General features: G+C 33.9%; 2 protein-coding genes and 1 long non-coding RNA gene across 4 annotated transcripts; 1 reads left to right on the top strand and 2 right to left on the bottom strand.

Annotated features, from left to right (window-relative positions):
- Positions 1-3894: 3894 nt before the first annotated feature.
- Positions 3895-8375, bottom strand: LOC104114252 (uncharacterized). Of its 2 annotated transcripts, none has more exons than XR_011415938.1 (2): positions 7634-8375; positions 3895-4411 (listed from the first exon to the last, which is right to left on the bottom strand). It is a non-coding gene; the product is annotated as an uncharacterized lncRNA (long non-coding RNA). The 2 variants fall into 2 exon arrangements; XR_690352.4 differs by lacking the exon at positions 3895-4411 and adding an exon at positions 5970-7129.
- Positions 8376-12486: 4111 nt separating this feature from the next.
- On the top strand, positions 12487-13977 carry LOC104114251 (uncharacterized). The gene has a single exon (XM_009624642.4). It carries the CDS (start codon positions 12632-12634, stop codon positions 13745-13747), a length of 1116 nt encoding a protein of 371 aa, XP_009622937.1. The 5' UTR covers positions 12487-12631; the 3' UTR covers positions 13748-13977.
- A 5165-nt stretch (positions 13978-19142) lies between these two features.
- Positions 19143-19649, bottom strand: LOC104114253 (chaperone protein dnaJ 20, chloroplastic-like). The gene has a single exon (XM_009624644.4). The coding sequence runs from the start codon at positions 19647-19649 to the stop codon at positions 19143-19145; it is 507 nt and encodes a 168-aa protein (XP_009622939.2).
- Between the last annotated feature and the right edge of the window lie 934 nt (positions 19650-20583).

Consider the following 20583-nt stretch of genomic DNA (forward strand, 5'->3'; position numbering starts at 1 on the left):
GTATAGTATTTGGTCGAGAAAATATTTGGTTCAAAGGGATCATTTTAATGGTTTAGAGTAAGAAGTTATTCATAAGCTAGTCCGTCCCTTATAGCTAGTAGATATCAAAATGACAAAAAATAGAATAGTTGTAAATATTTCTAAATGTAGATAACTTGTCAATACTCTAAATAAATAAAATATTTCTTGAATTTCAAATGCCCCTATATCCATTAATTTTGACCATCACAATAATCTCAAATTAGTTTAGAAAAATAACTCATGATCATCGTAGCTTGCTTTAGGCGCGATTAATTATTAATCATTGTGACTATGGGTACAGTTCACGTGGCATAGTCACGATACATAAATTCCCATTCGGGTGTGCATTTCATGTGACCCGACCGTAACTTCAAATGATAATAAAATTAACACGTTGTAAATCGCGGGTGCGTTTCACGTGGCGCGGTTCGCAATGTGTACAAAAACAAATGAGTGCGCGACATCGCGACTTATTCAAACAAATTCCATAAATACTAAAAGCGATTTAAAAGTAAAGAATGCACAATAGGTTTTAAACATATATTAAATCAGATAATTAGGCCAAGTATAAATTGTTAAGCCATTGTGCTAAAACCACGGAACTCCTTCTTGGAAAATGAGGGAATTCATTTCAGTTTTAAGTTATCAGGCGCCCACCTGGAGAACGAGGGAATTAATTTCAAGTTTTAAAGTAATCAGGTACCCACCTGGAGAATGAGGGAATTTGTTTTAATTTAAGGCGCCCACCTGGAGAACGAGGGAATTTATTTCAAGTTTTTAAATCATCAGGCGCCCACCTGAAAAACGAGGGAATTTATTTTAAGTTTTAAGTCAACATCAGGTGCCCACCTGGAGAATGAGGGAAATTATTTCGAGTTTTAAGTCATCAGGCGTCCACCTGGAGAACCTGGAGAACAAGGGAAGTCATTTAAGAATTCAATTCAAGTTAGAAGTAGCAGAAGCTCGCCTCAAGAATGCGAGCTGACAGTCCGAGATGACCAAAGGAAGAAGTCTCAATCCAAAAAAAAAAAAAAAAGTGAATCCAAAATGCAGAAGCAGATGAAAAGATATGGGCTGCTCAAGATATAATTGAAGTCGCAAGCTTTGCATGTCCTGTCTTGATCCGAAAAACTGAAGAAGAAAAAACTAGCACCTGCAGTTAGCAAGCATCAAGGTTCAAATCAAAAGTCCGCATGAAGAACCCTTCAAGACTCAAGATCAAGCTTCAGAGGACTCATAGATAGAAATCTTGTAACTCGTAGCTGATAGGCTTAGTTAGTCTTTTTCATTTTTGACTTTGGTGTAAAAAAAAAGCTCAGCAAGCAGTAAACAGCAGCAACAACAGTGAAATCACAGCTTCTCGGTACTCCCAGCTACCTAAACTTCCAGAACTACACTTACCTGATTCCTTTAAAGCCAAGAATATGTAGGCAACCTCTGAAGCACGGTTCGGTCAAACATTTTCAAAAGGCTTCCCATGGAGTGTCAAACGGGGCAAAAATTGCTCATAATTGCTCACTTTATCTTTGCCCGAAAACTCTTCATGTTTTCGAGCAAAGAGGGACAGCTGTGAGCACCTAATTTTTGCCCTAATATGAAACTACTCCTAAAAAATAATCCAAAAATAATTTTAATTATTTTATGAACTTCAGAATTTTTTCTTTATTTGTTTTGCATTTATTCGCATTGTTTATGCATGTTAGGAATATCGTAAATCATAAAAATCATAAAAATATTCAAACCTTAATTTCATAGCATTTTAGTTTTTGAATTGCATTTTTAGGATTTAATTACATTGTTAAATGTATTATTTAAATATATAAAAACCAAAAAAAAATACATTCTTAGGCTAGTTAATTAATTAGGTCATTAATTAATCAGTAAGTGAAATATATAAATAGTTTAGCCACACAAATTGGTTTTAATTAAAATTTGAGTTCATAGTGGCTAATTTTGCAAAAAAGTCTAATAATGAAAGATGAGAAGAAAAGAAAGGGTTGTTGGTGCACATCTTTTCGAATTGGGCCAAACAAATTCGGCGGCCCAGTTTCTCCACAAGCTTGCCCTAAATTCTCCCTTAATTACCCAATTCTTTTCTCATTTTTAAAAACAGATGAGGGAAGAGACTAGACCTAATTTTCGAGACAAAAAACGGCAGCCTCTAAAATTCCTAAAAATCTAGCAGCAACACCCACCACAAAAATAGCTGCCGCTCCATTTCCAAACCAGCCACCACCAAACCTTTCAACCATCTCCACTGCACCTTTTTCTCAAGCTTTTTTCACTATTTCATTTGATAAGCCAATTTCCAACAACCCCTATTTTGTAAAATAAAGTATAACACACAAAAGGGGATTAGACAACAAAGAGGGCTAGAAAATAAGGAATAGAAACAAAAAAGGGAGTGAGGAAACGGTGGAGAAAAAGCCAAAAAAGAAGGCAGACTTTCAACTTTCTTTTTTCATCTTTGATTTTCGTTGTTTTTTTTTTTTAAGATTAAAAAAAAACATATACAAAAATACTGTTGTAGTTTGGTTAATTTTTAATCAAGTTTCAAAGAAAAAAAATCAGAAAAACACAAAAAATATACACTCCTGCTTCGTTCTTCTGATTTCGATTTAGTTAGTCGTTTGAATTTGAGGTTGGTTTGAATTTATCGCTGGAGTTTGTTTGGATTTGAGTTCTAGTTCCGGTGCCGATTCGAAGCCCGATCGTGGATTTTGGTCGCGGTCTATGCTCCTACTACTGTCTCATTTTCCGGTCAGATCTGGTCTGCCGGAGCTCGCTGTAACTGAGTTCTTATTAATATTATTGAGATTTTAAAGCTGCCGAAGATTACTGTCGTAGCTGTTTCTGTTTTGCTGAGCTTCGATCGAGTTTTGCCGTTGCCTTTAGTCGGTTTATTCGAGTTTTCTTTGTTCAACCAGGTTAGTTTGAAACTTCTCTGTATTATGCTTTTTTTTTAGTAAATGATTAAATAATTGAGTTCTTGCGTAAATTTGAAGATTCGCTCGATTCCTGATTTTTGTTATTCTTATGTGTAATGGATGCTCATTCCTCAGGTTATTAGTGACTTCTGCTATTATTTTGATTTGGTGTTTACCTCTATTTTTAACCAAAATTTTGTCTCGTATCATTGTTGTATATTTCATGTCCTAATGGTCCTCAAGTGTTAGTGAATACCGAGATTCCATATTTATTATATCAATTCGTTCTGTTGATTTCCTTGAAAAAGATGCACAAATTTTCATGTGTTTGTCATGCCTCCATTAATTGATTTAGGTAGCTAAATTGGAGGTTTAATTTAGTGATTATTGAAGTGTAAATAGAGCTTTGCCTTCAATGGCTCAATCAAGTGGGTTGTGGTTTGCTTTTAAAGAACAAAACAGAGTTGGGCCTTCGGTATAGTATTTGGTCGAGAAAATATTTGGTTCAAAGGGATCATTTTAATGGTTTAGAGTAAGAAGTTATTCATAAGCTAGTCCGTCCCTAATAGCTAGTAGATATCAAAATGACAAAAAATAAAATAGTTGTAAATATTTCTAAATGTAGATAACTTGTCAATACTCTAAATAAATAAAATATTTCTTGAATTCCAAATGCCCCTATATCCATTAATTTTGACCATCACAAAAATCTCAAATTAGTTTAGGAAAATAACTCATGATCATCGTAGCTTGCTTTAGGCGCGATTAATTATTAATCATTGTGACTATGGGTACGGTTCCCGTGGCATAGTCACGATACGTAAATTCACATTCGGGTGTACATTTCATGTGACCCGACCGTAACTTCAAATGATAATAAAATTAACACGTTGTAAATCGCGGGTGCGTTTCACGTGGCGCGGTTCGCAATGTGTACAAAAACAAATGAGTGCGCGACATCGCGACTTATTCAAATAAATTTCATAAATACTAAATGCGATTTAAAAGTAAAGAATGCACAATAGGTTTTAAACATGTATTAAATCAGATAATTAGGCCAAGTATAAATTGTTAAGCCACCGTGCTAAAACCACGGAACTCGAAAGTGCCTCACACTTTCTTCCGGATTAATAGAATTTCTTACCCTGTCTTTTGTGTTCGCGGACCGTAAAAATAGAGTCAATTTCCTCGATTTGGGATTTAAAATAAACCGGTGACTTGGGACACCATAAATTATTCCAAGTGGCGACTCTGATCAAATAAATAATCCCATTTCGAACAATGTCACTTAAATTGAAAAAACTCCCATATCTCGTTCGGAAAAAAGGAGGTGTGACATATACCAAATCCTACTTCAACCCAAATTTAAAGAACTCTAAAACCTCCAATGTACCAACTTTCACTATTAAGCGCCGAAATACTCCCAGGGTCATCCAAAACCTGATACGAACATATGCCCAAGTCTGAAATCATCATACAAACCTATTAGAACCGTCAAATCTCGATTCTGAGGTCGTTTACTCAAAATGTTGACCAAAGTCAAACATAGCCTTTTAAGGCCAAACCAAGGAACCAAGTGTTCCGATTTCAACCCGAACCTTTCTAAATCTCGAACTAACCATTTTCGCAAGTCATAAAATTGTAAAAGCACATATGTGGAGTCTTATTTAGGAAAATAGGGATCTAAAAAGCAAAACGATCGGTCGAGTTGTTACAGAATAGTTGAGGGTTCGCCGACTTACAATTGGGTAGCAGTAGATATAAAGCACCAGTGGGATTCAACTTACAACAGTGAAAAGATGAATGCAGATTTTGTGAATTGGGATTAAGGAATTAGTGTATGTTTTGGACTGAGCATGGTAATACAAAGTGGAACACTTTGTAATTCCAATTTTCACCTACAATTCCTCTACAATTCCTCGGACTACAATGCTATGGTAAGGTTGTTTAAAGCATCAAAGAAGCAACAAAACCTTTGGTGAAATCTTAGAAATCACCTTATTGTTTCAACTTTTCAGTTCAAAGTCCAAAGAATATGTTGTACTTTTAAGCTGCAAACATTACTGGGAGTATTTCTAAAAGGATTAATATTAGACAATATAACTTTTATTACATGACTTCTACAACAATTAGACAGTTAATCAACTAAAATGAGATCAATATAATGCATCAAATATGGACCATAAAAACAACAGAAAATTAGGCTGAACACTCAAAATGCATGCTACTTTTTTCCCACGAACAACAAAAAAATGGCTAGGGCATAATAAACCAAAAGGACTAATAAGAAGAGAGAAAAAAAAAATAATACATAGATCAATGAAAAAGAAACTCGACCTCAGACATAATCAAAAGTTGCCAACTTCATAACAGAAAATTTTCATCTAGACACATGCTGCATGGAGCATAGTGAAATAGATATACATGATTTCTTTGCAAAAATATTAGTTTAAGCATAGTCAATTAATTGATGGGTACAAAATTCTTAATTGATTAATGCATGAGGATTCTTGACAGAGAGAATATTGGTGTGAAGTTAACTTACCATCTCAAGGCACATACTCAATTGAATAGCTAAAATTCTCGAGATTTGAGAGATATAAAAGATAACCAGCTTACCTTTTAGGTAATTTGTCGCGCAAAGAGTTGCATGTGGATAGAAAGAATCGAAGAGACTTAAGAGTCAATTATAGGAGTTTTTAATCAAATGACGTATTGTACTAGAATTTATGGTTTGTCCTGTAATATAAAAAAAATTATTGGATAAATAATGGACTAGTGTAAAAGATTATTATTATGGTAAATAATAATGTGGGTAATGACTAACGTTATACGGTGAATAATAATTTATATAGTGTCTTTGCAATATTTCGTATTTATATATTATTATAAAACTTATGAAGATTCTAATCTTTTTATGTATTGATTTTAGATTAATAATTTGGGCTTCGGAGAACCCTAGCTCTGATACGATATTAGCAGCGGAAATCAAAACAAATTTAAGAAAAACTTGAGCTAGAGTTCGAGAGAGAATTAGAAGTAAGAGAGAAACTTTTATTGAACTGTTGATAAAAAATACAAAATGAATTCGTCTCTGCAAATATCTGGAAGTCGATTCTTTTATTAAAAAACCCGACTCAAGTACAAATAATCAATCAGTAAAGAAAAATTGGGTTTGGCTCATTTACAAATAAATGACTACTGAAATGGACCAATAACAAAATCAATTTGGACTTCGGAGAACCCTAACTCTGATACCATGTTAGCAGCGAAAATCAATACAAATTTAGGAAAACCTTGAGCTAGATTTCGAGAGAGAATGAGAAGAAAGAGATAGAAACTTTTATTGGTTTGTTGATGAAAACTACAAAATAAATTTGTCCCTAAAAGTATCTGGAAGTCAGTTCTGTTATACCCCATTTTAAATTGGTTAAAATAAGGTACAATATATAGGCAAATCCGAGTTTGATTAAAGTAAAAGAGTCGCCACCTAATTAGGACACCTAAAGTAATTTAATAAAGTATAGCTCGGTTAATGGCCTACTTAACCTAAAGATTCTAGGTAAAGGTTCAATTAATCTAAAATGAAGGTTTTTTAAGGTATTCTTTAAGATTCATTTTAAATGGTTAACCATCCAAACTTAGATTAGTTTAAATTAAGGCAGAGTAACAAATCCTCTAGAAAATATTAGTTAATGCTAAATATAAAGATTGTGAAATGATTAAAATATGAACAAGGCAACAAATAATGAAGTGGTTACGTGTAATATCAATTTTTCTAACTTAAGAGTTTGCAAACGGTTTCTTGACAAAATATGTTCTGTATTGTTGAAAAAGAAGGCCAGGTTTGAATTGATTTAAAAGGACACTAGATCGAACATTGTAAGAAAATAATTAGTGATAAAAGGGTTTTTATCGTGAAATAGAGGAAAGACTAAGTAATCAACTAAAACTTTAACATAAAATCTCAAGACTTGAGATAACCTTGAATATATAGCTCAACAATCATAAAAGACTAAATAGAACAAATGATAGAAGGAAAGGTAAGAAATACGCCATAGGCTCCCCCCAAGCAAATTTTCGCTTGTTTTCTTCTCGTCGGGTGCACTCTAAGGAAGATGTTATATGATGACTCCATGCTCGGGTATGAGGGAGTCTTGCATTAAGACTCCAAGTTTGCACTAGAGCATACATGCGAAGAAAAGGAGAAATAAAAAAAATGATAACAATATAGTTGTTATACGGGATTTCTATTAATGTGATGCACCTACCAATTTAAAATATTGAACTTAAACACAGTTTGTTAACATCAAACTCAATCAAACTAAAGATAGAGTCCTAAAGCCATGGTTTCTAAGTTTCCGACTAAGCTTAACATAATACATACGAATATGTAACAACCAACACTTTCTCTTTTGTTCAACACATAGGTAAGTAGAACAATGATTAGATCTAAAATCGTGTTTTCACAATTGAAATTAGAACCAACAACTTAATACTTTTCCAAGTAAACCAACGTAAAACAGAATCCCTAAACAATGAGGTTCTTCTAGAGGACGTGATTACAAAATTTATTAACATATTTAAGCACAACTAAAGAAAAGGAAACCCAAAACATAATTATTCTATGCAAACAACAGTATTTTAAACCAAAGAGGAGAATCAAAAGCAGGGTCAGATATTACCTTTTGTGGGGCAGTGAACAGGGGCGAGTCCAGATCTACTCGTTTCTCACGGACAATATCAAATTTGACTCGAACGATTAAGAAATGTGACCTCTATTATGGTCGAAGCCAAACAGAGAAGAAAGAATTAAAAGAAAAATAAGCCACTAAAGAGAGGGTAAATATTCAGTAACTCGCTCGATTTTGACTATGTAAAAATGGTTTTCAAGGATCTGAAAGTTAGAGTTTTTTGTGGTGTTTTCGTGCTCTAGAACCTGGGTTTCGGCTGAGAGCCAAAGGGAATAATTATAGAGAAAATTTAGGGTACTTTGAGAGATGATTGTGCGAGATTTTTTAAGACCTAAGCTTTCAAAATCAAGTCAAAAGACCCATTTGAAATTCAAACGTTGGAGAAGGAATCATATCTCTGAAAAGTCGATTCGTTTTGTGTCCAGAGTATCAAGGATTCAAAAGTATGATTGGCCTTTTTGTTTGACCAAATCTTTCAAGGACAGACGATTTGGAGAGAGCAGAGTCATGAGGAGCGCTGGAGTAGGAGCTTGCACCAAAATGGGCATAAGGCTAACTAGCTAAAGCTCTTGAGAATCAAATTTTTCATCAAAAGTGGGAAAAAGACGAGGAGAATCTATCAAACAAAGAAAAGGAAGGGGAGGTTGCTGGTATTGAGAGGGCGAGAGAAACGAAAACCTATTTTGATTAATGTGTGTTTTGAGTTTTCATTTAATTGGGCTCAGAGTGATTGGGCTCGGAGTGATTGCCTATCCGAATATATATATATATATATATATATATATATTGTGTAGTAAAATGGGTTGTTACTAAGATTTACTTTGGACCACGTTTAAGTCTTGTAAAGGGATCTTTGGTCAATTAATTTGGATGAAATTTTGGCCTTTTAGACTTTGTTTGGATTTCTTTTCTTCCTCTTATTTATTTGGGCTTCTAATTTAGATTAAAGCAATTTTATTAACCATATTACATAATGTTAATGTGAATTAAACTATTTAATATGCCTTGAAATGATTATAATAGCTAGCATTTAAATTTGCAAATTAACTTACACTAATTGTTAAGTAAAACGCCATTGTAAGAACAAATATGTATAAAGTATAGAATTTAAAAATAATATTATTATTTGATTAACTAAAGAAAAGTAATATACTTTTCATAAAATATGATAAGAGTGATTTATATTAATAATAGTAGTAATAACACTCATACTAATACTAATAATTCTAGTACTAATACTAATAATCATGATATAGTAGTAGTAATCATTGTGATTAAAAAAATAGTAGTAAAAATAAGGTATTTAGTTTATTAATAACTTTGAAGCTCAAGGAGATTAATCGAAAGAAAAGTGGGACAAAATTGGATATCAACAGGTTCTTTTATTAAAAGTTACTCATGTACAAATAATTACTCAGTAAAGGAAAATTGAGCTTGGCCCAGATATAAATAAATGACTATTGAATAGACCAAAAATAAAATCAATCTGGACTTCGGATAACCCTAGCTCGAATACCATATTAGTAGCACAAATCAACACAAATTTAGAAAAAACTTGAGTTTGGGTTCAAGAAAGAATGAGAAGAAAGAGAAACTTTTATTGAATTATTGATGAAAAATACAAAATAAATTCGTCTCTGAACAAATAATTAATCGGTAAAGAAAAATTAGGCTTGGCCCAGTTATAAATAAATCACTATTGAAATGGTCCAATAACAAAATCAATTTGGCCTTCGGGGAACCCTAGCTCTAATATCATATTAGCGGCGAAAATCAACACAAATTTGAGAAAAACTTTAGCTAGTGTTCGAGAGATAATGAGAAGGAAAAGAGAAAAACTTTTATTGAACTGTTGATGAAAATACAAAATAAATCTGTATCCGAAAATATCTAGAAATCGGTTATTTTATTAAAAAACCCGAACCAAGTAGAAATAATTATTTTGTAAAGAAAAAATGGGCTTGGCCCAATTATAAATAATAATTATTGAATGGTCCAATAATAAAATCAATTTGGTGTTCGGGGACGCTAGCTCTGATATCATGTTAGTAGCGAAAATGAACACAAATTTAGAAAAAACTTGAGCTAGGGTTCGAGAGAGAATGAGAAGAAAGAAGATAAACTTTTATTGAACTATTGATGAAAAATACAAAATAAATTCGTCTTTAAAAATATCTAGAAGTCAGTTCTTTTATTAAAAGACCCAACCCAGGTACAAATTAATCAGTAAAAAAAAATTGAGCTTGGCCCAGTTACAAATAAATGACTATTAAAATGGTCCAAATACAAAATTAATCTGGGCATCGGGGAACCCTAACTCTAATATCATGTTTGCAGTGAAAATCAACACAAAATTTAGAAAAACTTGAGCTAGGGTTCGAGAGAGAATGAGAAAAAGGAGAGAAACTTTTATTGAACTGTTGATGAAAAATACAAAATAAATTTATCTCTAAAAATATCTGAAAGTCGGTTACTTTATGAAAAAATCCGACTCAGGTACAAAAATTAATCAGTAAAGAAAAATTAGGTTTAACCCAGTTATAAATAAATGACTACTAAAATGGACCAATAATAAAATCAATCTGGGTTACGTGGAACCCTAGCTCTGGTACCATGTTAGCAGCGGAAATCAACACAAATTTAGATAAAACTTGAGCTAGGGTTCGAGAGAGAATGAGAAGAAAGAGAGAAACTTTTATTGAACTATTAATGGAAATATTTGGAAGTAGGCTATATTATTAAAAGACCCGACCCAGGTACAAATAATTAATCAGTAAAGAAAAATTAGGCTTGACCCAGTTACAAATAAATGACTACTGATATGGACCAATAACAAAATAAATATGGGTTTCGAAGAATAAGTCCAACATGACTTGGCTAAATCAACAGGTGGCTTGAACATAACTCATATCCAAATTGAAACAAAACAGCAATCCTCAAGAAAATTCTGCAATTTATGATTTACATAAACTGACAGACTCTAAATTAGATGGGTTCGCATATATTATATGAGAGGAAAAGAAGCATGGAATATGAACCCAACATAAGCTTCTTAGATAGTCCAGAAAATTATTAAAGCACACAAATATCTCCCTCAAGTTGAGCTAAAGATAGATGAAGTTCTGATGAATAGGGAAATGCTATATTAGAATAATGCATAATCAACTAGAGGGACATTTCCTAAAGTGGCTCGGAGGAGATTGACTTGCAACAATTTGGGGAATCCAAAATGGGTATTCACATTATACCTAACAATCTAATGTTGACTATATACTAAGGACACACTAATAAAATAGAGCTCTGAGATTAGTCCAAGCTGTCCATTATGTGCATCAAAGGTGGAAGGCCATCAACGTCTTTTCTTCAAATGTATGTTTTCAACAAGCATATGGCATATGATGTTATAATGGCAATGCATTAGAAGGAATTCTTACAACTGAACGGAGCAAATAGAATGGGCAATCTCACATGCTAAAGGAAGGAGTAGTGTATAAAATGACTTTGCCTAGAACCATCTACCACATATGGCAGGAGTAGGGGTGGCAAACAGGCGGGGTCAGGTCAGATATGAACCGGTCAAAAATGATAATACAAAAATGGATAAATTATCCAACCCGACCCATATTTAGTACTAATAAAAAATAGGTTAACCGGCGGATAATATGGATATCCCTATTATCCATGACTTCTTGAATATGATCACTTTTAGGAGAATTCCTAGTTTTCAAAACTTAAGGAATCCCCAATTGGAGGCTTTACAAATGTAAAAGTTAAACCCATTAGTTATCCATTTTCTAAGCGGATAATATGATTTTTATCCATATTTAACCCGTTTTTAAAAAGTTCATTATCTAATTCATTTTTAATGGATAATATGAGTGCATAACTATTTTTCTTTATCCATTTTGCCATCACTAGGCTGGAGCATAATTGCAAATATTTTCAAGAGAAACAAAGAAGCTGTGAAGCTCTAATTCGTATGATCATCCAAGAAATGCACTGCAGGGGGAAATTGTGTCCAAGACTAGCCAGATAGTGCAAACTCTAAACTTTTATTCTTAACTAGCGTTTGGCCATAGATTCCTAAATTTGTTCTGAAAAATCTGATTTGAGTGAAGTTTGGTTTGAAGATGAAAATGTGTTTGGACATCAGTTTTCAAAACATATTTCCTATATTTATTTTGAAAAAACATGAAACATGACTTATACCCACAAGTTCTAAAAACTATCACAAATACCCAACATAACCATTATCAATAACATTCATTATATTATCGCAAACCATAGTCCTAACATAAATAAATTTGATATAAAATTATTATTTTTATAATGAACTACATGATACACTATCAGGTGACCGAGAAGACGAAACAACATTGTTACAAAATAATAAATGGTGGGCTCTTTTATAAAATACAAAAGTTTGGGTTAATTTTTAAAAAATATAATAATGATATTTTGGCCCAAAACCAGCTATTGAGTTGGTTTTGGGATTTGGGATTTTGCCAAAATATAGGCAAAATCTATGGCCAAATATGTGTTTGCCAAATAAAATCCAAATTTATTTTGGCAAAATCTATGGTCAAACGGGTCCTTAATATGTATTGTATATTTTATATGCTTGAAGGATAGGAAGTATAGAAGTAGTACGATCAGAAGTTGTTCTCTTAAATCAAGGCCAAATTCCAACATATAAATAATTTTCCTGGTAATGAAATAATTAGTTACAAAAAAATAAAATTAAATAAATACCTCAAAAAATAATTGAGTGGAAATTTCCTAAATTCAATTGACCAGATCCATGATGAAAAAATAAAAATAAAGAAATTTGACCAGATCCCTCTCAAATCGAGCCCACTCGAGAGCCCGACCCGAACTTTCAAAACCACACCATTAACACCTAAAACATCCAGATCAAGGTAGCTCCTCGATCCACTCCTCCGCAGTCTCTCTCCTCCACTCCTCCGCCGTATACAACTCCTCTCCGCCATGGACACCGCCGGTTCACCCGACCCAAATCCACCACAACCCACCACCACCACCGTCGTCGACGATCCACTAAACAATCCATACACCTCCCTAAACATCCTCTGCCACGACCTCTCCGATCTCCAAGACCTAGCAACTCGCGGCGCGTGGAAATCAATCCTCGACAAAGTCGGCCACGCGCGTTCCCTTAATCTCCTCACTAAACCCCACGAACACCTCACCTACCTCACCTTCAACGCCTTAGCTCTCACCAAGCTCCGCCGCCCCGTCGATGCTAATCAAGAGCTCGAAACCCTCCTCGAAAATGGCCAAGAAGATTTCAACTCCCCACAATTCCATTACCAAAATTACCCTTCTCATTACCCCAACATGAAGGGCAATTTCGTCCCTTTCGCTCTCCGTTGGCTCCATGCTTATCTCCCCCAGGCGCTTGGCCAGCGCGTGAAGTCACTCGACCGGCTTTACACCCTACTTGATTACATTAGATCGAAAAAGGTTGAAACTTTAACCAACCCCAGTAAGGAATCTTGGAAAAGGAGGGAAATTTTGGTGTTGAACACGATAATTAGTCACCATTTGAGTCAAAAAGATTTTAAATTGTGCTTGGAGTTGTTGAATATGTTGATTGAGTTATGTGGGAATGATGATCCGAACGTGTTGTCGAAATTAGGGTATGTAAAAATGCAGTATGGTGATGTGGAGGGCGCGAAAAAGGCGTTTAATTCGGTGGAGGGGATGGTAGGGAGTGAAAGTGAAGCGGGGTTGAGGAATTTGGTGGGTAGGAATAAGGCATTAATGTATGTAGTGGAGAAAGATTATGTTTCTGCAGTTAGGGAGTATGAAGAGTGTATTGAAAGGGATGGAATGGATATGGTGGCAATGAATAATAAGGCTTTGTGTTTGATGTATTCGAGGGATTTATCCGATGCTATTAAGGTTTTGGAGAATGCTTTAGAGAGGGTTCCGACTGTGGCGTTGAACGAGACTCTTGTGGTGAATTTATGTAGTATGTATGAATTGGCTTATGTTAATCATTCGGATATTAAGAGGACGCTTAATAATTGGATTGCTAGAGTTGCTCCTGATGACTTTGACTCGACATGTACTCGAACATGAGGTATTGATTGTTCTTTGTAGATGTAATTGAGAATGAGAATGAGAATTCGGATTACGTTTTACGTAATCTCATTTCCTCTTTCTAATTGTGATATTGTATTTTGTGATGCACTTTTTGTTGTCTTAGAATAGATCAACACTTGCCTTGGTGTTAGAAAGAGTTGACTACTTGTATTCTTTCCAGAAATGAAGAAATAATGAAGTTATTCTCAGTCACAATTTTTTGACTACGGAAGATTTTGATATGTCCAGAAAGCTGGTTTCTGCTCATGATGTTCCAGCATTAGCTAGATCACATCCCCATTAATCTAAAATGTTATCAAGATTCATCATAAAATTCGTAATGTGTGGAAGTAGTATATTATAAATGAGACATCAATCTCTTGATATTCCTTGTAGTTGGAGGACAATCTGAACCAGAGTGTTATGCTTCTGTGGTTTCTAAAACTGAATGTTAGGTTGTTCTCTGCTAATAGCTGCATAGTGCATCTGTTGGCTCCAAAAGCTATTGAACAAGGAGCGGAGCGAGCCTATTAGGTGCGGGTTCAGCCGAATCCAGTCACTTTTGCTAAGACACTGTATTTGTATTAGGAAATTCATTAAATATGTATAAATATTCATTATGTATAAATATTTATATTAGGAAATTTATTAAATATGTATAAATATTTAACTGTGAACCAATAACAAAGACGAGCTATGGGTTCCATGACAAATCCAGAACCCATAAACGTCAAATCCTAGCCTTGCCTATGTTAATGGAACCCGTTTAATGTCCCGCAGTCAGTGTTTTTGAGAGCGAGAAGCGCAAAAAAGCGACAGGGGCTCGCCTCGCTTCAAAAGCGAAGCGCACGCTTCATTGAAGTGAAGCGCAATTCTTAATAATTAATTTTATAAACTGAAATACACATTAAAAAAATCAAATAAACTAAAATATAACATATATATATATATATATATATATATAATAATTAATTTTATAAAGAACTACACATTAAAAAAATCAAATAAACTGAAAAATATAGCATATATATATAATAGTAATTAATTTTATAAACTAAAATACATATTAAAATTAATAAATAAGAAAAATAAAAGGGGAAAAAAAAAGAAAACCCTGCCCTAGCTGTGCAGACGCTGGACGAGAAAAACTGAAAAGAGAAGAGAAGAAGAAGAAGAAGGAAGAAAGAAGGAAGAAGAAAGAAAAAAAGATAAAATGCCTTAGGGTGAGCAGACGCCTGGATGGGAACAAGAAGGAGAAAGAAGGAAGAAGAAAGTAGAAAGAAAAAAAGGAGAAGAAGAAAGGACAAGAAGAAGAAAGAAGAAAAATTACCTGGAGGAAGTCTCTGGCGAATGAAACCCTAGCAGCAGCAATTGATTTTGGGAAGAAGAGAGAAATGGTCGATCAATTTGGTCTTAGGGGTCTGTTTTGTATAATAAAAAACAGACCCAAACTTTTTTTTTAAACAAACTGACCCCTTTCGACTGAAGCGAGCGCTTCTGCGCTTCACGCTTCTTCGACTGAAGCGAGCGCTTCATCTGGTCGAGTCACCTCAGGCATGGAAAAACGAGCAGCCATCGCTTCGTGTCGCTTCTCGCTTAAAGCGACGAAGTGATCGCTTTTTAAAACACTGCCCGCAGTATTTGGTGAAGTTAAATTTTCTGCTCTTGGAAAGAGCTTTAAGTACTAGCTTGCCGTTGCTTTTATGTGGTGTAGTTGGTGAGCTAAAAGTTTGATCTTTGCAGTTGAGAAATTTCTCTTTTTGTTGGGTAATTTTAAAGATGCATTTGAGGGATACGCTAGTACCAATATTCGCTTTCACTCAAAGAAGGAAGAGGTTGTACTGATTTGAAGTGGTTGACGAGGAATTAACACCAAGATGCTCTATGAGATTAAGTTTAATTAATCTATCCAGACGAGCTACGATTATGTAAACATGCTTGGCTTATAGAAGTTTGGTTTTTATTGTTGGTCCTGATATATTATCTCTTTTCGTCGTCTTTTCGTCTTCTTGAGCCGAGGGTCTATCGGAAACAACCGCTCTACCCTTCGGGGTAGGGGTAAGGTTTGCGTACACACTATCCTCCCCGGACCCCACTAGTGGGATTTCACTGGTTCGTTGTTGTTGTTGTTGCTGCTTGGCTTATAGAAGTTTAAGATTTTCCTGTTGAACCTTCCTAAAGACTTCTGTTGGCCTTTCTGATCCGCTGCTCTTTGGATCCAATCTGATATTTCTATTGCCAAAGCTCAGTTTGCAGAAAGGCTTTTATGTACTGGCATGCATTGGATCTATTTCAGAATGTTGTTGCGATCTGCAAGTTGTCGCAAATATTCTCTACCTCTTTAAGGGGTTCAGACCATAGTCTTCTAGGATAATCTGGAAACGACTTCTTGCAGTTTGGCTAATTTGTAGGAAAAAGATATGTTGCAGTTTGGTTGGATTTGTACTTGGTGGCGAAAAACGATCTTATCTGAATTCTGCTTGATTCAACGTTTTGAACTCCAGGCCTCCTAAATAATGTGAATTCTTTGGCTGGTGATCTTTTCATTTTATCAGCTGATAATCGTTTATCTGCTAATAATTGGTTTCGATCTTGTTATGTAGCTCACTTTTTTCCCGGAATAAATTTATTCTGAAAAGCAATATTCCCTCTTCTAGATTGTTAGCACTTTATTATAGCCCTGGTTAGGAAAATTACAGAGTAATCTCTTAGTTGTAAGCCAGCAAAAGAGAGGAAAATAGAACACAATTGATATTCATACATAGGCTAACATGTCAAACACTGTCAACAAAGAGAGGTACTAACATGAAATCAATGGCCAGTATCAATAGGCTTCTTACTTTTGTATCAAATACTATTAACAAAGAGAAGTACCAAAAGGAATTTAATAGAAGAGAATTATTGGTTCTTTGCAGATGATGAATCCAAGGGCTGCACATGATCATGATTAGCTCCTTCAGTTATCATCTCCTTTTGTTGCTTCTCCCATTTCTCAATCTCCTCAGCCAATAAGCCTTTGGAATCTCCTTCTTTTTCATGATTTCCTTTCTTTGTTATGATCTTTGCTTTCTTCAGAGTATGTCTCAAATCAAAACACATCTTTGGTCAGTAGTAGTGCTAATTGATTAACTGCTTACAAGAGGCCGTTCTTCTTTATATCTTCGTGACCTTTTAAAGTAATTTTTGGAGATGATATCAATGACTATATGGATCATTATCATCAAAACCATTTTTCTTTCTTTTGTTTTTTTAATTCACTAGGAAACAATTTAACCATCAAATGATTTGTGAATATAATGGGGCTTTTGTATCTATACCCGGTTTTGGGTCACAATTGAACCTATACCCACTTTGCAAAAACATTTGCAAGCCTACCCACTTTACGATCAACTTCAGACTTATCGGGTCTGAAGTTAAAAAAGAAATAGTCTGAAGTGAAAAAATTGCACTTCAGATGCATTACGGCCAAATAGGTCTGAAGTGCAACCAATGGTTTCATGCACTTAAGGTCAATAAGTTTGAAGTGAAAAACATTGCACTTCAGATGCACTTAAGGACAAAAGGTTTGAAGTACAACAAACGTTTTCCTACATTTAAGGCCAATAAGTCTGAAGTGAAAAATTACACTTCAGATATACTTAAAGGCCAAATAAGTATAAAGTATAACCAATGGTTTCATGGATTTAAGGCAAATAAATCTGAAGTGAAAAATTACATTTCAAATGCACTTAAGGCCAAAAGGTCTGAAGCGCAACAAACATTTTCCTACACGTAAGGCCAAGAAGTCTGAAGTGAAAATTGCACTTCGGATGCACTTAAGGCCAAACGGTCTGAAGTGCAACCAACATTTTTATGCACTTAAGGTAAATAGGCCTGCAGTGCACATTGCCCAGAAACAGAAATTTGTTCTTCGAATTTTAACAATCCAATATTCGATTTAATACCTAAATCTACTTCAAATGAGCTCAAATTTAAAACGTAACATCCAAATATTATCAAGAACAAACCGCAGTCATCAATTTGTCAAAAGAACAATAAATTTAATGAACTCATTTTGTAATTAAGAAAAAGAAGAAGAAACCCTAAGTAATAATAAAAAATAAAGCGCCACAACAGCTCACCACTGTAAAATATTATAAACTACCTTAAAATATATTCACAAACACTATATAAAATCACTGTCACCCGAAGAAGAAGAAGAATGGTTGAAGTTGTTTAAAAAGTGCGTACAAGTTATAAAAAAAAATTTTAAAAGTGGGTACAGGTTAAATGGGGGTAACCAAATAGGGCGCCAGTGCAAATTTTGCGAATATAACTTGGGTAAATTCATGTGGAAATGACACAAGGTAGCCACTTTTAAGCATGTTATTTAAAATATATCCACAATTTAAAATGTATTTAAAGATAAAACCAATTCGTTCAAACTTCAGGACATGACGTCTTGAAATTTAAACCTCAAAGTACAAACTTCAGGATATCGTGTCTTAAAGTTCAAGTATTGTGTCCAGAAATTTAAATCTTATGTTCTGAATTTTAAATTAACAATTCAGAAATTCAAAACACTTAGTCCTGAATTTTAAATTAGCAGCTCAAAAATATGGGACACAAATTCCTGAATTCTATATTAGCAGCCCAAAAATTTAGGATACAAATATTCGTAATACTTCCTAAAGTTTTGATGAATTGGCTAATCTTTAAAGATATTGTAAATTATGAATATATTTTAAATAATAGACTTAAAATTAAGAACTCACGATTCAATGGGCCGGAGTTAGAAATGAGCTAATTTTTGCTGATGCATAAATCATTGGTGTCCACTTGTTTGACTTGTGGAACTTTTGGTGCATTTATATAACTACAAGAAACTGAACTAGAGAGAGGTTTTGGTCACACTAATCAAATTGGTTTATTATGTTGAATGTCAAGATGTGAAATAAGAAGAGTACATTCATTAAACTGTCCAATAACTCCACTGACAGTGAAATAAGAAGAGCACATTCAATAAAGGCATTAGTATTAAAAGTAAATATTGGAAGCTAAACTTAACATGTTCCTTACAAAACATAGGTAGATCTCGTATACATGACCTGATTAGGTCAATATTTTTAGGATTTAAATCCACTGACAGTGTAATGATTTTTTTAACTATCAGTGTTATTTAACATTTATAATAGATTACTTATAGTTTATTTTAAATTACCAACTAATGTGGTCTAATAAAGTTATCTGCAATTATTTTTGAAGTAACCTTAATTGTATAAATACTTTTCACTATCAAACTTACAAGTCTATATTTTATACTCCATTCTGTCAGTGCATGGCCTTACATTGGTAACAAGTAGTGCAAGTGAACTGTACTAAAATTAAAAAAAATACAAATTTAACTTATTTTCTAGCTGAACATACTTTTCTTTTTCTCCATTCTATTACAAGATCGTCTTCTCAACCCATCAAGCTGTCTTTCCCACACCTCCTTGGTCAAAACTGTCTTCCTATTTTCCTTAGATTGTCTCCAAATCACTTCATTCTCAAAAGAATCTATTAAACTCAGCTCAGAATCATAAATTTGACGAGAAATTGGATCAGAAAGAGTCTCATATGCTTTTCTCAGCTCAATAAATCGTCTCGTGGATTCTTCTTTATTTGAATTATGGCAATTATCAGGATGGTATTGAAGAGCCATGCATCTATAAGCTTTTTTTATCTCTTCAAACCCTACATTTGATGAACGCAGAGAAAGCACTTCATAGAAATTACTATTGGATTTCTTCGTCTGCATATTTGCCTTGATTTTCATTTGATGGCCACCCTTAATGAGTTTGTTTTTCCTATATTTTTCATGAATAAATATAGGAAAAATCTCCACCTTATAGTTATTCATCTTCAATAACATCTCCATTGGTATATACGTAGTACTCGTGGAACGAGAAACTATTAGAACAGAGTTTTAGAGGTCAGATCGAGTTGATTGATAAAGTTCGTGTTTCAGGTCATTAAAGACCGTAAAAGTATGAGAACAGAGTTTCGGAGGTCAGATCAAGTTGATTGATAAAGTTCAGTGTTGATACTGCTGAGTAGACCTAGTCAAGATTTTATCAAGGAGGGTTTGTGATCATATGAAAGAGTGGTGTGTGAAGTATATATAGAAGATGTTTTAAGTATATGATTAATTGGTACAGATAAGATTTGTTCAATTAGCAGATTCTACGAACGCGTACATAGGTTTTTAAGAATAACAATTAGTGGTTTTGTTTGGTAAGGGTGGTCTACTTTGATGGACAACGTTGAATAATAGTTTGGCTTGAAGTTAACGTCTTTTTTATGTTTTTGTTTTTCTTGATCTACCATTATAATCTTTAAATTAATGTTTATTTAGGTGACCGACCTTGTATGAGTTGTATATATCTTCATTTGCATGGCAGTACTGTTGCGGTCTTTTGTGTGTTCAAAGAACTTAGCTATATATCCAACATAATTTTTCAAAGAAGGAGGTGAAACAAAAAAAGAGTTTTTAAGGTTGTCTTTTCTCTTGTTTGGTAATTTCTTAAAGACGAGGAAAGAAAAGATCAGAGGTAATCCAAAATTTCACCTTGAGTCAACGTAAGAGATATATATATATATATATATATCTCCATCTCAATGTTTTTAATTTTAGTTTATGAAAATGAACGATGGTATTCAGATTAATTACTTATATATACTTCGACAATTTCAATCGAAGTATTTATTATTTTCCACGAGCATAATTATTGAATACTTCTGTAAGTTCACAGAAATTTAAATAAATAAGAAGATATCACCTAAAATTTTTGTTTTTGTTTGGAGTTGAACCT

The sequence above is a fragment of the Nicotiana tomentosiformis genome, chromosome 5, assembly GCF_000390325.3.
Source record: "Nicotiana tomentosiformis chromosome 5, ASM39032v3, whole genome shotgun sequence".
Classification (NCBI taxonomy): Eukaryota; Viridiplantae; Streptophyta; class Magnoliopsida; order Solanales; family Solanaceae; genus Nicotiana; species Nicotiana tomentosiformis.